Consider the following 17780-nt stretch of genomic DNA (forward strand, 5'->3'; position numbering starts at 1 on the left):
CATTGAAAAGGAATTCACTTGTGTCTAAGTGTCCTTTAGCAGACCCATAAATAAACTGAAAGGAATTTAAGAGAGGAAAAGGATAGAAATATTGACAGAAGTGCTCAGTATGACTGCGAGTGTGATATTATTTTTATTCAAAAATCTTGCAAACAAGAAAAAAAATTTTTATTATCGAGTAACACAACACAGTTAATTATTTTGTTAATTTCTTCCTGAGGAAAAATTACTAAATGACTTCCCAAAGAAACCACATGGTAACGTTAACTGACGAAGAGATTGTAATAAGGGTAGTAACAATCTGTGTAACAAAAGATTGTCATAATTTTACATAATGAAGGCAGATAAATGGCATGATGCACAGGCTGAAATGCCCCAGTTATACTGTTATACTGAATATCAGAACTCTTGAAATGCTGCTTGACCCATTAAATTAATAGAACAGAAACAACTGTTGAAAAAAACCTCCACTAATAAAATGTATGAGCACTAAAAGGTTAACAATCTTATTCTGTAGCATTCCCTTGTCTTGTTTTTGGCGGAAGATCAGTAGGCGGTATTCTTGATGGTGATCTTCTGAGCTGCTTCAATCTTATAGTCCTTTATGCCTGAAAGGAAAAAGTAGAAGAGTTGAAGAAATGAAAGTACAAAGCAGGTGCCTCCAGAGGGCCTCTAAAGGTTTGTACATTATAAACCAGTTTCATATTATGAGTATTCTGGAAATATGGAAACATACACCAATCAGGCATAACACTATGACCACCTGTCTAATATTGTGTGTCTTTTGCTGCTAAAACAGTTCTGACCTGTCGAGCATTACCATCATGAACTTCTTCAGCAGTTTGTACCACAGGAGCTCATCGATGTTCCTCGGCCGGCCGTGACGCTGTCATCGGTTCACCACTGTTCCTTCATTGGAGCACTTCTGATAGATTCTGACCACTGCGGACCAGGAACATCTCACAAGAGCTGCAGTTTTGGAGACGCTCCGACCCAGACGTCTAGACGCCACAATTTGTCAAACTCACTCAAATCCTTACACTCGCCCATTTTTCCTGCTTCTAACATCAACTTTGAGGACAAAATGTTTACTTGCTGCCTAATAAATAAATCCACCCACTAACAGGTGCCATGATGAAGAGATCAGTGTTCTTCACTTTACCTCTCATAATTTTATAATATCAATGTTATGCCTGATCTGTGTATCATGGTGTGTGTATCTTTATATCTTAGTGGGGACCAAATGTCCCTTAGTGGGGTGCAATGATAGTATTAGGAACCTCATGACATTTGGCAGGTCTTCATGAGCCAAAATGATTTCCTTCTGGATATGAAAGTAATGCCAGGGTTTCATTATTTATCTGCATTAACAGGATCAACAAAAGGGTCCTCACAAAGCTGGTAATACAAAACTGTCTTACCCTGACTTAGACCTTTTCCGTCTGAAGCAATATGCCAGTATCTCCGGTCGCTCTGACGAGCCTGTTCTCCGTTCACCACACTAAGGAACGGTCCCCACAGACTGTCCTCCTTCTCAAACCTGCGGCAGAATAAAACTCCGTCAAACCAAATAGAAGGAACCTCCGCACATGCATACATAATACGACCTCCAGTTTCCCACCCAGCCGATCGAATCAACACACAACTATAGCAAAGCATTAGCTGAAATCTCCACAACTACTGTTCATTATTTTACTTTCTCTTTACTAATATCTATATTTTCTGATTAAAAATAGAAAGGGATTTCTAAATCTGTTCAGCCATTGGCTTTAAAAATCATCCATGATATCAAAAACTGTGTCTGTTAGAATCTCACTGTACCTTAGCCACAGAATCTCTTTCCTAGTCACATGCTTCATTTTTTTTGCATTGGAATTGCATAATTCTTAGCACAGTAGTCAATTCATAGTAATTTGAAGCACTTTTACCTCAGGATTCTCCATAAAAGCAAAAAGGAACAACAACCAAGTGTTGCTTGACTGGAATTACCAACAAGTTTAGCTAAAATGTAGTAAAATTACATGCCCTTGCTACATCCAAACACGTCCTATACAGTTGTGTGCCTTTAACTTTGGGCTAACAGTTTGTGGGAAAAGTCGAATGGCTGGAGAAATCACACAGTACTTTTGTCTATATAGTGTATAGGCTGGCTTGTTATATATATATATATATATATATATATATACACACACACTGACTGTCCAAAAAAAAAAGTCACAAACGAAATATTTCGTTGGACCTCCTTTAGCTTTGATTTCGGCAAGAATTCACTTTGGCATCGTTTCGATAAGCTTGTGCAATGTCACAACATTTTTTCCCATCTACAGGTGCAGTAAATTTTCACCAAGATCTTGTATTGATGATGGGAAAGTCGGACCTCTGCACAAGGTCTTCTCCAGCACATCCCAAAGACTCTCAATGGGGTTAAGTTCTGGACTCTGTGGTGGCCAATCCATGTGTGAAAATGACATCTCATGCTCCCTGAACCATTCTTTCGCAACTTGAACCAGATGAATCCTGGTGTTGTCATCTTCTGCCTGAGCCATCAGGGAAGAAAAAATCCATTGATAGAATAACCTGGTCATTCAATATATTCAGGTAGTCAGCTGACCTCATTTGGGCGTTGCTGAACTAAGACCTGACCCACTGCAGCGACCCCAGATCATAGCACTGCCCCCACAGGCTTGTACAGTAGGCACTAGGCATGGTTGTTGCATCAGTTCATCTGCCTCTCTTCTTACCCTGATGTCCCCATCACTCTGGAAAAGGGTAAATCTGGACTCAGAGTCCAATCTTTATGCTTTCTAGCAAATTGAAGCCATTTTTCCACAATTAGCCTCACTGATGCCAGCAAACTCAATGTCATGAACTAAACATCCTTGCAAGCCTTGTGTGAAAAATGAATGAAAAAAGGAAATTGTGCATAAAGTCCATTATAATTCACTCTGTATTTTTTTATGGTTTATCAAGTAATATGAGTTTATTTCTCAAATATTAAAGAATATTTGTGTTTAGTGTTCACTGAGTACAATTTGTATTTTGTTTAATATTTTTACAATTTCCTTTGAGCCTTTTTGTTTCTTTTTGTGTTTGAGCAGGCAGAAAAAAAAGAGACTGACTTGAAGTCCGTCTGCTGGCGCTGAAGCAGTGTGAGACTCTCAAACAGAGAGGAGCCGCTGGGAACGTTGACCTGAAAATTGGAGGACGACCCATCTGCTTTCACCACCTCCAAGTTTACCTGTACATGAATATCCGGCAGGGTCGACAGGACAACTTTGACGGGCTCCAGAACGAGAGAGTCTGTGAAAGAAAAGGGTTTTGCGACAAGAGCATGGCAAAGCTACGATTTGAAGGAAAAGGTCTGTCTGGGAAACATGTGTGGCCAAAAATGTCAAAAAAAAAATAATTTCATACATTAATTTTCATTCACTGTTACTTTGTGGTTGATGAATCATGAGTGTATTGGCTCTACAAACCGCTCTCGTCGAGACATTCCTTGTTCTTTAGATGGAGATACGAGCGCTGCTGGAGAGCAGGCAGGGTTTGAGAGATCGCCATGGCGTTGTGGTAGGAACCTTTTCTGGCATCGGAACGTAAAGCCGTCATTGATGTACCGCACTCGTCTACATTGTTGCCCATCGCCAGTAGAGCCTGTAACAAAGAAATGGTGCAAATAGAGGTAACTGTAACTCTGTGGCTTACCACAAATTCTTGGTTCTTACAGCATTAAACTTCACACTACTTCTTCGCACGTCACACTACTTCTTCATCATCTCTGAGATACAGAGGCTAGATTCAAAAATTTCCATGTGCTGGGAGCCCTAAATTTAATTATAGATCGACTGATAGCAGATTTTACCTATAGCTAGGTTGGATCATACTTGATAATCGATTAATCAACCGATAGTTTTTAAGTATACTAAATAAAAAAACTAACACTCCATGTAAAAAAGTACAGAACTTTATTACAAACATAAAAAATAAAAAAATTTAATCAAGCAAATGTGCTGAATTAAATGAATATGAATATATTAATTAATAAATACGATTATATAACAAATACAGCGCTCTCCGTGCAGCACACAGTCTCGTGTAAAAACAAAAACGCATGTGGCGTCAGTGATTCACCTCTAGGGGCCGCTCTTGTAATGACAGCAAACCGGAAAAACAATCGGTCAGGATTTTTGACGATAGTCGATAGTTCCAGCAATCAACAATCAGTGCCGCTTAATTGGCAGAAAGAATTTATCGGTCGACCTCTTGATGGTTGCATGTCACTTGATTTCTTTAACTCTGAGAAAGCCAAAAGTTGAGGAGACCATTTTTCCTGAATAAGATTTTAAAGGGTTTCTTTGTTTTTTTCCTGCTTAGTTGTCAGTAATAATTGGTTATTGCTTGTCAATTGAAGGAATAGAGACCACATCTAATTAACTGGGGCTGACAGATATAGGGGGCCACACCATTTTATCTCTAGGACAGACCAACACTTTCATTGGGATTAAAAGATACATAAGCCACAACTTCTTCACTGGGACAGACAGACACAAATGCCCCATCTACATCACTGTGATAAAGAAGTGCAGAGGCCACACCTTCTTCAGTGGGACGGACAATCTCAGAGGCCACACCACTTTTTATGCAATTGACAAACAATATCCAGACCTCCCTTACTGGGCCAGAAAGGAACCAAGGCCACACCTCCTTAAAGGGGATGAACAAAGCACAAAAGTGACATCTCCATCACAATCTCACACCTCCATCATTGACACTTCTGTAGGTTGGATATATATTGTTCAGACAACATCCAGACCCCATATGAGCCTAAGTTTTACCTGCACAGCAAGGCCGGTACTGAACTCATTGCCCAAGTGGCCATCGGCTCGCTGAGATTCCAGAAGCTTCTGCTTGATGGTGGTCAGCGCCTGCTCCAAATCCTTGTTTTTAACCTGGGTTTCACCTTCTTTCAGACACTGCAGAGCCATGCCAGCCATCGCAAGGGTGTCTGAGGACGGTGAGAGAGTGTCTCACATTCAAACACTCTTTTTCATCCAAATGAATAAATCGAAAAATTAGAAAAATATGAACTCACCCACACTTACGGTGTCATCGTGTTTAAACTGGTTGTGCAGGGCAGCGTGGGCGAGCTTGTGACTGACATGAGGGTTCAATCTCACTCCGCTCACACACAGAGCCAGAATTCCCAAAGAGTACTGGTAGTAGTTGGTCAGGGGACGATGGGCAACTGAAAGGAAAATACAAAGATCACAAACAGAACCGCATTTAATCACTTTCAAGTTTGCATAGAAATGAAAGAAGAAGACACAAGGAAGCAAAAGAGAGAGAACGCGTGAGAAACAACTCACACGCAATGTGGTCCTTCTCCACTTCCATTTGTTTCTTGAGGTGTGTTAGCAGAGGTTCGCTCTTCTCATCCGTAAACAGAGAAACGCTGCTGAGGTCATTACAGGAAGCTTTTAAGGCCATGACGTAGAGGGCGAGACGGCCCAACACAGGCTGGCGTTTGTCCAGAGTGCTGATGGAAAGAGATATACGAAAGTAACTCTGGTTTACAGAAGGAGTGTAATTTCGTGATTTGAAGCATGACGATGAATGAATGAACTTCAAGGAGTAATGCTGAATTGGAGATAATTTCTGATTGGAAAACTTCTGCAGTCAGAAAGAATTTTTCATATATTTTTCTCCACACATTTTGTTAATCATGTTGCAGCTCTGTGTGAAAATCGTCAACATTTCTTTTTGACATCAACTTCAAATGGATCAAAAAGAAAGAAACTGAAAGAGGGTGGAAGCGGGGTGGGGGTGGGCGGGGTGTTATTGTAAATAGAGGGCGGAGTCAGGAGTAGTGAGCAGTCAGGAATGCATACCTGTGCTGGCTTTTGAGAATGAGTGTTCTGTCTTTCAGGGATGAAAAAAACAAAGAGATAGACAAGAACCTCAAGAAAAAGAAAGGCCACTGTGCGTGTGTGTGTGTGTGTGTTTGTGCAATGCCACTAAAACACAAACTAAAATGATCAATAAAGGACATTTTTCAGACAAGTTTTCCAGACGCCTCCAATGTCCTCTTTCCCGATTCCCCACAATCCCATCACCATCAGTATCTCAGGAGCATCCTGATCTCTCGATCACCTCTGAGATGTTGCTTGAAGTCCACCTGGGGAACACACCTGTCTATATAAGGTTCCTACTGCTGAAAACGCAGGCAAGAACCTGAAGTAGAGCCCATAAACAGGATTGATCCCAGGAGCACAGCTCCTTATAATTCTCAAACAGAAGAAGAAATTGAATCAACCAGCTCTGTTTTTAAAACTGGTCTTTCAGTCATAATGAGCAATCAAGGGAGAAGGTAAGAGAGGTGACCAAGAACTGTAAAACATCCATGATGAGGGGGGAAGGCACCCAGAGTGGAAGGTCACTCCATCATACACTCATACTCACACATTCACTGAATGCACCGAGAAACAAGAAGTTCAGTACCTCTGAATGTCTTTGTGGAACTTGGTTTTGAGCTGGTTGAGGTACTGGGTCTCTTTGACCAGGTTGTGTTGGGGGGAGAGGCGTAGGGCAATGTGTATACTCGGGTTGGGAAGAGACTCCTGATTTTCAGTGGAGCGCAGCAGATCCTGATTCAGTCTGAGCAAGAGAGCGTGATGATCAGAGTCTGTGGCAAAAACAAATGAAATAAATAAATATATAAATAAATAAACTCATTCCATTAAATTAACTGTACACACACACACACACACACACACACACACACACACACACATTACATTAATTATTACAGTTTTTATTATTATTTAGAAACTAATCAATAATTTGTGACCAATATTTGATATGTAGCTCGATTTCTTCACTCTAAACCGTTTCTCGAGCTCGTTCTCTCAGCACCGCCGCTGATACGTGAATATGACTTGTCCGAGACCGAGACGTGTCCTGAGAGTCACATAGAATACAGATTAACATGGCAGAGGTAGAGCTGTAACTTCCTGCACACACAACAGGGAAAAAATGTGTGGTTTTATCATTTTTCTGTCATTTTTGTTCAAAAGATTAAAACTAATTTGTCCACTTCATTTGAGCTCTCTCTTTTCAGAGGTCATCTTTCCTGCTATTCCATTATTTCAGCATGTTTTATCAGATGTTTTTCGGCAGAACAAACTGAGCTGAAATACAGTTGATTCGGGTGTCAGGATTTTGCAATGAATCACAAATAAAAAGGCAAAATACCAGAGTTCATGGCACCCACATGTTTTAACCCTTGTACATGTAATGCTGCCTCTGCACGCACGCACACACACACACACACACACACACACACACACACACACACACACACACACACACACACACACTAAATAAACTCGGAGAGCAAAGTACAAAGAAAAATGTCCACGATGATGAAATTCTGATTTTTCCCAGAATCAATGAACTCAGTGGGACCAAAAGAAGAAAGAATCAACGTGTAAATAAAGAAAAACTCCCCGAAAAAAAAATACAAAATTGTATTTAATAAGTAACTAGAAATTATTTATTAGTAAATAAATCATGCAAAAAAGGTTATTTTGATAAAAGGTCTGATTGATCTAGTTATTATAATATAGTTAATTGAACGTTAAAAGAACTTTACTGAAGTATAAAATGCATATAAATAGAAAATAGAAAAAAACAGAAATATACCATGCATATAGGTATAATAGAAGAGAAGAAATTTAATAATAATAATAATAATAATAATAATAATAATAATAATAATAATAATAATAATAATAATAATAATACTCACCGCATGTATCTGCTGCAGTCAGATCAAACAAAACAGCTGTAATGCACATCATCATCATCATCATCTTCATCATCATCATCTTTATCGTCATCCTGGTTGACCTACAAAATAAAAGAAATAATAATTTTCACTGCAGTCAGTCAGACTGTATCATAACATACTGAATAAGTTTAAACCCTACTTTTAAACCAGGGATTATAAAGTGCTCTGGATGGACAAAACACCTTAATTACACCGTGCAATAAAGTTACTGTCCCACTCGTCACGTGACAAAATATAAACGCAAGGGACGGGGCTAAAGTCACCTGATATGCAAATGAGGTGTTGGGTCTGATATAATGCTGTTAATAAATTTCAAAGCGATCTAATTTAAGGAAAGAAACTAATTTAATATATAAACCCATAAAAACTTATTATTGAGTGTGTTCAAAAGAAATTTTACTTGAATAACTAAGTGAATTAATTAGTATAGTAATTGTTCATGACGTACCGGAAGTGGAATACTTTTTTTTAAATGCGTAAAATCATTTATTTTCCATACCGCCAGAGGGCGCATATTTCGTATTTGTGTTTATTTTATTTTTATGCGGGCGCATATTTCGTATTTGTGTTTATTTTATTTTTATTGCAAACAAGAAATCAACTATATAGTTGATTTCTTGTTTGCAATAAAAATAAAATAAACACAAATACGAAATATGCGCCCTCTGGCGGTATGGAAAATAAATGATTTTACGCATTTAAAAAAAAGTATTCCACTTCCGGTACGTCATGAACAATTACTATACTAATTAATTCACTTAGTTATTCAAGTAAAATATATATATATATAATTAATGCTATGATTAGTGTTATAATTAATGTAATAGTTTTTAAAAAAACTTTATTTTGTGGGGTAACGTTAAAAATGCGCCACAACGTACCCGGAAGTGGACTACAAAAGTGATAAAAATTTCTATCGCTTCAGTATTTATTTTCGATGTTTAATTTTCGATATTAGGCGCTAATACGCTATTTTTCTTATATATAGATCACTTACGAAAAAAAATAACTTTTTCTAAGTGAATAAAAAAGTTTAAGTGCTAAACGGCGATTAAACCCGGAAGTTGATTCCGGATGTCCGGACTTTTATTTTCTTTTAACGGTTCTTGAAATGCCAAGCACTTAAAAAAAAGCAAATGAAATATATACATATTTATATAATTATCTATATGGCCTAATATATATATTTATACTATTATCATATGAACAAATAAAAAATTAATGATCTGTTGGATTTCTTTTCAACGACACCCGGAAGTGGACTACAAATCTTAAGGCGAAGTGCACTACAAATCCCAGGAGGTTCTCGTTTTTCAGAAAGGTATCGCGTATTCTCCAGTTCTCGTGTGTGTTTTGTCAGTGTGGAAGTTGCTAGCTCCAGATTCGTGTCACCGTTACTAGTTTATTTCTGCGCTCGCTCCCTCGGGTGAGTGTTTACGCAGTATTCCGCGGTTCGTGCTGCATCGTCTGTGAGTAACTGTAACTCGTCGAAAGCCTGTAAAACTTTATAGCTTGCGTTTGGCCCAAAATAGTTCCATCTTGATGGGCGGCTGCGTTTCATTTAGCGACACCCTCTTAAGCGTAGTGCACTAGATAGCGCTGGAATAGAACGCGATTCGCGCCCTAAATGGGTACCAATCGGAGGGAGGGAGCACTTATTTGGCATTTGGTGCGTTCAAGGGGTTGTACTGCAGAAACCGTGAGAGTGATTGACAGGAACGATAACAGTATTAGTTTAAGTAGACGTATTTAGACGCATTTATGTATCTAAATGGTGTTTATTTAATAATATAATAATTATTATAGGTAAAATAATCTGCGTTTAATCTTACTATAAGTGTAAGGGGTGTATTTTGTCGCTTGCTCATGATCACAGTGTAGTAAAGTATAGTGTGATATGACCAAATATATCATATCGCGGTACTTTAATGTCCGTTTAATTATTATTATTATTATTATTATTATTATTATTATTATTATTATTATTAATTTTATTTTTTTTATAATAAAAAAGAAGCAAATTAATAAATTGCGTAAATCAAATAAATTTGTGATTTATTTATAAGTTTATATTAGAGCTGGACCTATTTTCCGATAGCTTGGTCAAATAGTACTCGACAATAATCTATTAATCAACCGATAGTTTGTACAAATACATACTGGATAAAAAAAAAAAAAAAACGTGCAAACATAGCATTCCATGTGAAATAGTACTAAACTTTATTACAATCAATAAGTACTGAATCATGAAAACGTGCTAATTTAAGTAATATGAATACATTAATTAATAAATATAACTATAAAATGTATCAATATTGCGCTCGCATGCAAAAACAAACAGCACGTGGTGGCAGTGATTCGCCACTAGAGGCCGCTTTCGCAATGATGGCGGACTGTAACCCGGAAAAACTATCCGTATGGATTTTTGCGGAGAGCTGATCAACTTTTTTGTGGATTTTTGCGGAGAGCCGATTCCAGCAATCAACTACTAATCGGTCGATCTCTAGTTTATATTGTAACCAGGAGGCTATTAGTTAAAGAATTAAACGTTTTTTAAATAAGAAATAGAGTATGGACATTTATATATTTGTTTGGCCAAAGTAAATCTTCATAGTGTTACCTTCATTACAGAGTTTGTCGCATAGAATTGAATAGAACGTGCATGTGCATCTCAAACACCATTAAGACTTCCAAGGTTCTGATTCATCATTGTAATTTACTGAGTTTTATTGATTGTTGTTGTTTACATACAGACCCACAGGATGCAGAGTGCCAGTCCAGGGAGCAGGGATATCGGCTATTTCCCCTCCGTGTACTCTTCTCTTCAGCACTTCAGCGTTCCTGACATGAGCATCTCGAAGGGACAAACCGGCACCTCGCTCCACCTTCCAGGAAGCTCCATGACCAGCTCGTGAGTTTTCACGAATCCTTCCTCAATCCGGGATCTGGCACACACACTTATCATCCAGCTATCCACAAACTCTAGGGGAACATCTATGAGGGATGGGATACTCAAAAACCATATGGTCAGGTGTCAAGAAACGCTTGTCCTTAGTGTATATTCATGCTCATCTTTTAGTACCATGATTGATCACTCACCCTTATATTAAATTTTTTGGCATCAGGCCTGAGATTTGATCTGCTTATAGAACTGCCAGGCTTAAATCTCTGGTCTCCAAAAATCAAATAGAACTCTGATATAACATGGGATTTAAAGAAAAGATGATTCAACATCTCTTGTGTCGGTCTGTGAGCACAGAATTAGACAAGAGACTTCAGGCTGGACCATACAGTGTCCAAATCACAATCTGGGCCATTTGTAGGCTTCTTGAGCCTAGAAGCAGATTTCCATAAGCTGTTGTATTTACATGGATGTTTTCATCTCTGTTTGTTTTAAAGGAGCTGGGAGAGGAGATGTCTGAGGAAGCACAGAAGAAGGACAGATGATGAGTACGTATGCTGCTTATTTTAGGGCGGGGTTTTGTAATTCATCCCTCTGTTAAATCACTCATTCATCCGAACATCCTTCCATCAGACAATTCACTCATACATCCATCCATCCGTTATTCCTCAATCTTCCCATTTATTTATTTATCCATCTCTTTATTTATTTTGGGGTGGGGCTTTGGAATCCATCAAATCACAAATTAATCCATTCATCCATCGATGAATTAAATCACTTTTCTATCCACCCATATAGTAAACAAATCATGCATCCATCCATCCATCCATGCATTAAAAAGAAAAAGAAATCACAAATCCATCCAACCAAAAAGTTCTTTCAGAAATTGACCTTATACCACTCTCTGATTGGTCTCAGAAGCATCGTGAGCAGAAGCTTCTGATCAACTGAGACTGCACAGACAGACAGACAAAGAGCCAGACAGACAGACCTATTGTACATGCCATCATATTGCTTTTTAAACACAACACAACTCTGATCCTGAAAGACTGTTTGGTTTATACCCTGTTTAGAGGCTGCAGCGCCAAAAGACAAAAGCTAATGGATGAGGGCGAACTCGATCCCCTGGAGACCACAAACTCCAGACCAGACCTGGGGTGGTTGGCCGAATCTGCAACTAGTTCCCTCACAGCTCTGAACTGCACTGCAGCAGCCCCTGCCTCGCCATGCCCAAACACACAGTACAATCAAAACCCGTTACCTCCTCCAAGGCTGGACTCTGAGGGCTCCTGTATGGAGGTGGAGGCAGCACAGAGGAAGCTGCAGGAGATTGAGAACAGGTGAGTAAAGATTTGTACATCATTTAGCAGGTATGACTGTGGATGGTGGGAGAGACGAGGAGAAATGGGGAGAGGACAGAACCCATGAACTATGAGCGAACAAGGGAACATAAATTGGTTAAAAACATGTTTTATTGATGACATATTCATGGGAAAATTAGCTCTTAGCACACACTCGATTCATCCCTTATTGCCGAACCCACGAGTTTTACTTCCCTGGATCAATCTGTGTGCACAGAAAATCAACATGTACAGTATATCATGTCCGAGATAACCCTCTTGAAAGAAACCAGGCGTCGACAGATTCTTTCACGGATAGTGAGTTAAAAAATGTATACAGATAGTTTTTCCTAGTTGCGCTATACAGTACGAGAGCGGCCTCTAGAGGTGAATCACTGACACCATATGCTGTGTTTTCGTTTTTTAAATAAATTTTGAATGTAATTGTTTTGAAATATTTGGAGTGTTACTTTTTTTTTTATTTATTTGAATACGTCTTTAATTTTCTCAAATATTTATGAATGTATATAATCTATTCATATTTATTTCATTTAGCCCTTTTTTAAGATTCTGTATAAAAATTTTTTTAATGAATAATAAAACACTTTTACTTATATTTGTTCTTTATCCGGTATCCATTTTAGAAACTATCGATTATCGCGCCAACTTATTGGTATCGCTAAAATTCCACAATTCCATCGATTCACCTCTAAAAGAAACTTTAATTTTATTTTTAAAATTAAAAAAGTTAAAAAAAAAAATTGTCCACAAAAATTCTATAATAATGTGTAATAACTATGCAACTTAGCAGCCAGCTGAGTACAGGGTTTTACACTGAGGGTGCTTGTGCATGTGTGTGTTTGTGTGTGTGTGTGTGTGTGTGTGTGGGTATGCTTGTATGTTCAGAATCACTCTGGAGGATGACAGTGATGAGGATCTGGACGTAGAGCCACCTCAGCGCAGACCCGTGCTCGTGCTGTCTGACAGCCTAAGGGAGGGGCTACAGCGCGGCATCGCCGACATTCTCCCTCACACAGTAGCACAATCAGTGTGAGTGTCTTCAGAATACACACAACAGACGATTGGCCAGGAACCATATTCATGCTGTTACATCACGATAAAAAAAAATAAAAATAATGCAATGATTTAGCAAAACTCAACCCATTTTTTATTCACAAAAGAAACTACAATACATATTAAATGTAAAAACTGAGAAAATAGGTCATTGTGTATTTAACGGCTGGCTGTATTTAATGTCAAAAAAGTGCACAGGGCAATGTTTTCCACTGTATAGCGCCACGTCGTCTTTTAACAACAGTACGTATCTGAACTGCGAAGACCAGTTACTGAAGATTTGAGAGATAAATGTTGTCCCTCTTGTGTCTGATACAAGATTTTAGCTGTTTAACAGACCTGGGTCTTCTTTGTCGTATTTATCATTTTATGATGCACTGAATGTTTCTATTGTTGAACGCTTTGGACAGTTCAGCAATGCAGTATGTGGTTTAGCATTGTCTAAAAATATGCAAGGGCTTCCCTGAAAAAGAAATTGTCTGGTTCGAAGCATTTGTTGCCTTTATTTGTAACATATTCTTTAAAGCACAGTGAAAGTCTTTCTTCACACATCCAAGCTTGTTGGAAAGCTCTGTTCAGAGTGTAGGGTCAGCCATGATACAGCACCCCTGCAGCAGAGAGGGTTAGGGGCCTTGATCAATTGCCCAACTGTGGCAGCTTGGCCATGCTGGGGCTCGAACCCTGAAGTTCTGATCAGTAACTCAGGACCACGGGTGGGAAGTAACGGAGTACAAATACTTTGTTACTGTATTTAAGTAGATTTTTTCGGTATCAGTACTTTACTCCACTATTTATTTTTCAGACAACTTTTTACTTTTACTCATTAAATTTTTTTACAAATATCTGTACTTTTTACTTCTTACAATTTCAAAACTGGCTCGTTACTTTAGTTTTACTCCAGTGATTTGGTGAAATGTTTATTTTTTTCTTGTCACTGCGCCGATTTCAGCCGAACAACCGATTTCCTGTTACTGCGCGTCTTTTTCAATCCGCTGGTGTATAAAGTCCTGACTCTCACTCTTTACGAAGATAAGAATCAGCAGGGCAGAAGGCAGTAAGAAGTTTGGGGTGAACGTGGATGAGACAGAGGGAGTCAGTGATGAGAACATGACTGAGAACAGACACATTAATGATCATCATCATCTTTTCTCTGCTTGTGTTCTATATGTGGATCTTCAGCCTGGATACATTCATTAGGTAACAACATTTTTAATTTGTTTTGTATTAATATATATATAAAATTAAAATTATTGTAAACGGCACTAAATGTTATTAACGCGCCATCAATTCAGCATTTCTGTTTTTACCATTTTTTTTTATAAAAAATTGAAATACATAAATAAATATCAAAAGAGGCGAAATTAAAACCTTCGGAAAAAAATACATTTATCCACGACGTCCTTTCTTTACTTAGATATAAAATGAATTATTAAACTCCAGATAAGAATATTTTTAATCAGTAAACTTTTGTTTTATTTATGCGCCAAGTCTCAAATCAAACACCAAATCCGCCATGTTTTACACAATTAACCCTCTAGGTGGCGTTTTGTGGGTTTTTCCCTCATAATGGCGACACAAACTACTTTTTACTTAAGTACATGTCAGAGCCAAGACTTCTTTACTTTCACTTGAGTAAAAAAGTTTAATCTGTACTTCAACTTTTACCCGAGTATTTTAAAACATGAGTATCTGTACTTCTACTTAAGTAAAGGATGTGTGTACTTTTGCCACCTCTGCTCAGGACCACTGAACTACGGCCTTTACAAATCCGTGTAAGTAAATCCTGTGTATAACTTTTATCATTGATGGAGCCTTTCCAAATATGCAAGCTGCCATTACATTGGCACTAATGCACACTCATACCAGGCTTTTGAACTGAGCACTGATGATAAGCCGGATGATATATATATATGTGGTGTCCACGGCCTCCAAAAAGGAATAACAATTTTGATTGATCTGATCACACTACAGTTTTCCACTTTGCCACAGTCTATTTGAAATGAGCTTTGACCCAGAGAGGATGGCGGCATTTCTGGATCATGTTCACGCATTCCTTCTTCTTCTGCATGCTAGAGAATTAACCTGCATTTGTGGATGACATGCAAACTGTGTTCACAGACATTGAATTCTGGAGCCCATGGATTGATTTCCATCACAGAATCATGACAGTATGCAGTGCTGCAGTCCTGAGGGACTAAGAGACTCTGCCTCTATAAGATACTCCTTCTAATCCCAAATCATGTTGCGAAATGTTTCTCCAACTGTTTCGTTTTTAGTAACACTTACTTTTACAGCCTTTTGTTGCCTTGTCCAAACGTTTTTAAAACCTGTTGTGGCCTTCGAATTTCATACTGCCTCATGTTTTCTCAAATTAGTACATTTCATCAGTTTCTCTGCTTTATTGTGAGTTAAATATGGGTTTATGAGATTGGCAAATCATTGCATTCTGTTTTTTTTATTTATTTAATTAATGTTTGATCAACCTCATTCACATTCACACTGGATACGCCAAGAACATACAAAATCAACAGAACGTTTCTCCATATTTTGCTTTTCATACAACTCGCTTTTATGCTGAAACTCTTATGAAAGGAATAAAACACACAGAAGGGTGTGCTGTTATGGGAAAATAATCAGCGGTGGAAAGAAATTACTGGCCCAATGTAGTTTATTTTGCTTATACAATAGTAAAAAAAAAAAAAAAAAAGACATTATTTAAATTTAGAGTTATATTTGACTTCTGGAAACTTTATAGGAACTTCACCCAGAGACTTTTGAAAGTTGTAATATACCAGGAATTTACGGGATTTTGAAAAAATTTGGGGAAATTGTATATGATACAGTTTATATAAAACATCAATATAAATGTTTTATTAATATATACAATTTTTGACTTTTTATGTGATGGAGGGGGGCGTGGCCTCAGTAACCCTGTAGTAAGTGTGTGCTGTGTGCACGTGATTGATGAATATGCAGGTAGAAATTCAACTGAAATCGCGTAAAATTTTAACCGTGATTATCCTGCAAGATTATTTATTTTTGGAAATACGTTAAAGTTCCCTGTTATAGGCGAACCTGTAATTTAGTAAATTCCCAGTTTATTCCCATTAATTCCCTTGGAAAGCTTCCGGTCTTGAAAATTCCCGGTATTGTGCAACCCTAGAGTTTTTGGTTGCGAAACAAATTCTCATTTCCGTTATAGCAGCTATAAACTGTTAATTATGTCACCAAAAAACCAGAAAGAGTCCGCAGCACAACGTCTTTCTAACGTATCAACGAATACTCATGTGCTAAAGCGTATAATTTGGCCATACGTTTCTATAACAATGTATTAATGATCAGCCTGGATTCGAATTGCAGGTGGCTTTAAATGACGACTGCTGCTATAGAAATGTTCTGACCAATCAGAATCCCAGGATTCAGTAGCTTTGTGGTCGAATAGCATACAGTCATTTGTCCTCAAATGTGTCGCAGATCAGATGACCAGTCTGTTGGTTTTTTCGATTATTTTATATATAAGATAACACAATTACAACGACTGCAGAAACGTGAAATCGTAACATTAAGGAAGACAGGACCAGTGGTGAAGCAGAACCGCGCACACACACACACACACACACACACACACACACACACACACACATTTGTAGTGATAGTCAAATATTCGTGAGCCGTGTGAATCAAAGAAGAGTTGCAGAAATTCTGATGCCTTTGTCAAATTCGCAGGAGTCATTCGTGTATGGAGCTGGTGCTGTGGCGCCCCCTGGAGGATCCGCTCACTCAGCAGCTGAAGGACACCCTGCAGAGACAGCAACGTAAACAGCAGCCGGTGTGCAGACAAACCCCAACACCAATCCCCAATCCTAAAGGGCCGGATGAGCACCGCTTCAGCCCCCTCTCCTGCTCTCCTGCAGCGTCCTGCTCCACAGAAGAGGACATGGAGCTATAGACTCAAGCCTGCAAACGTGAAACTGACTTTCTCTGTCGAGCTTCGATCAGAGGATTTATAGCACCTGTGAAAAGTATGGGAACACCTAGTCTTTTATAGTGTTTGAGAGACACGTGTACGTTTCTTTTGTTTCTATGCAAAAACTACGTATACAATTTGTTCCAAAAGTCTTGACTTGCATGGTGTTAAAGTATCAAACGGTTGCCATGTTGGTTCCTGGAATAATTCCTGGAGTGATTCTTTCCCTACTCCAAAACAATTTAAGCCATTAAGCTTCTCTCCTGTTCTTCCATCTTACACAAGTTCTTGTGTCAAATTTGGAATTTGGTCAGAACTTTCTTCCAGTCAGTCACCGTCCAATTCTTGCGTGTTTCAGCCTTTCGCTAAAATTGTTGTATAGAAAACAAGTGAGCATGCACGTGTTTCTCGAAAACCATAAAACACTCTGTGTTTTTGAATATTCAACAAGCACTCTATTAGGAGTTTGTCACTTCTGCCAAAAGAAAAAGGCAGAGCTTTCTGTATTGCACTACAAAGATGAAATGTGAGTTTTTGATGGCACGGCTTGCATCATACGCCATACGCACGCTTCGTTTGTCGCTCCGGACGCAGTTTTTCCGGCGCCGAGATAATTGCGTACGTGTTGCTGGGACCACGCTACTACAATTC

The 17780-nt window shown here is 38.4% G+C and overlaps 2 protein-coding genes and 2 long non-coding RNA genes across 6 annotated transcripts in view; 3 read left to right on the top strand and 1 right to left on the bottom strand.

The window, feature by feature from the left end:
• Window positions 1–17780, top strand: part of LOC310718594 — a 202445-nt gene that overhangs the window by 7208 nt on the left and 177457 nt on the right. The window lies entirely within an intron of this gene.
• tcn2 (transcobalamin II) lies at window positions 115–8083 on the bottom strand. Its single transcript, XM_083527421.1, has 10 exons — window positions 7986–8083; window positions 7805–7905; window positions 6496–6679; window positions 5364–5533; window positions 5090–5242; window positions 4833–5002; window positions 3477–3651; window positions 3120–3300; window positions 1422–1540; window positions 115–608 (listed from the first exon to the last, which is right to left on the bottom strand). Exons 2-10 carry the CDS (start codon window positions 7893–7895, stop codon window positions 547–549), a joined length of 1305 nt encoding a protein of 434 aa, XP_083383547.1. The 5' UTR covers window positions 7896–7905; window positions 7986–8083; the 3' UTR covers window positions 115–546.
• Window positions 615–1512, top strand: LOC310718596. The gene is made up of 2 exons (XR_014531200.1): window positions 615–1232; window positions 1374–1512. It is a non-coding gene; the product is annotated as an uncharacterized lncRNA (long non-coding RNA).
• ccdc117 (coiled-coil domain containing 117) lies at window positions 9123–17619 on the top strand. 3 transcript variants are annotated; one of them, XM_083527468.1, is made up of 6 exons: window positions 9123–10352; window positions 10478–10757; window positions 11246–11296; window positions 11822–12088; window positions 12995–13138; window positions 16889–17619. In XM_083527468.1, exons 2-6 carry the CDS (start codon window positions 10609–10611, stop codon window positions 17109–17111), a joined length of 834 nt encoding a protein of 277 aa, XP_083383594.1. In that variant the 5' UTR covers window positions 9123–10352; window positions 10478–10608; the 3' UTR covers window positions 17112–17619. The 3 variants fall into 3 exon arrangements, with proteins under 3 accessions (XP_083383594.1, XP_083383593.1, XP_083383592.1); XM_083527467.1 differs by having other exon boundaries at window positions 9123–9315; window positions 10600–10757; XM_083527466.1 differs by having other exon boundaries at window positions 9123–9272; window positions 10600–10757.

The sequence above is a fragment of the Silurus aristotelis genome (genome assembly GCF_946808225.1).
Source record: "Silurus aristotelis genome assembly, chromosome: 23".
NCBI classification, from domain to species: Eukaryota; Metazoa; Chordata; class Actinopteri; order Siluriformes; family Siluridae; genus Silurus; species Silurus aristotelis.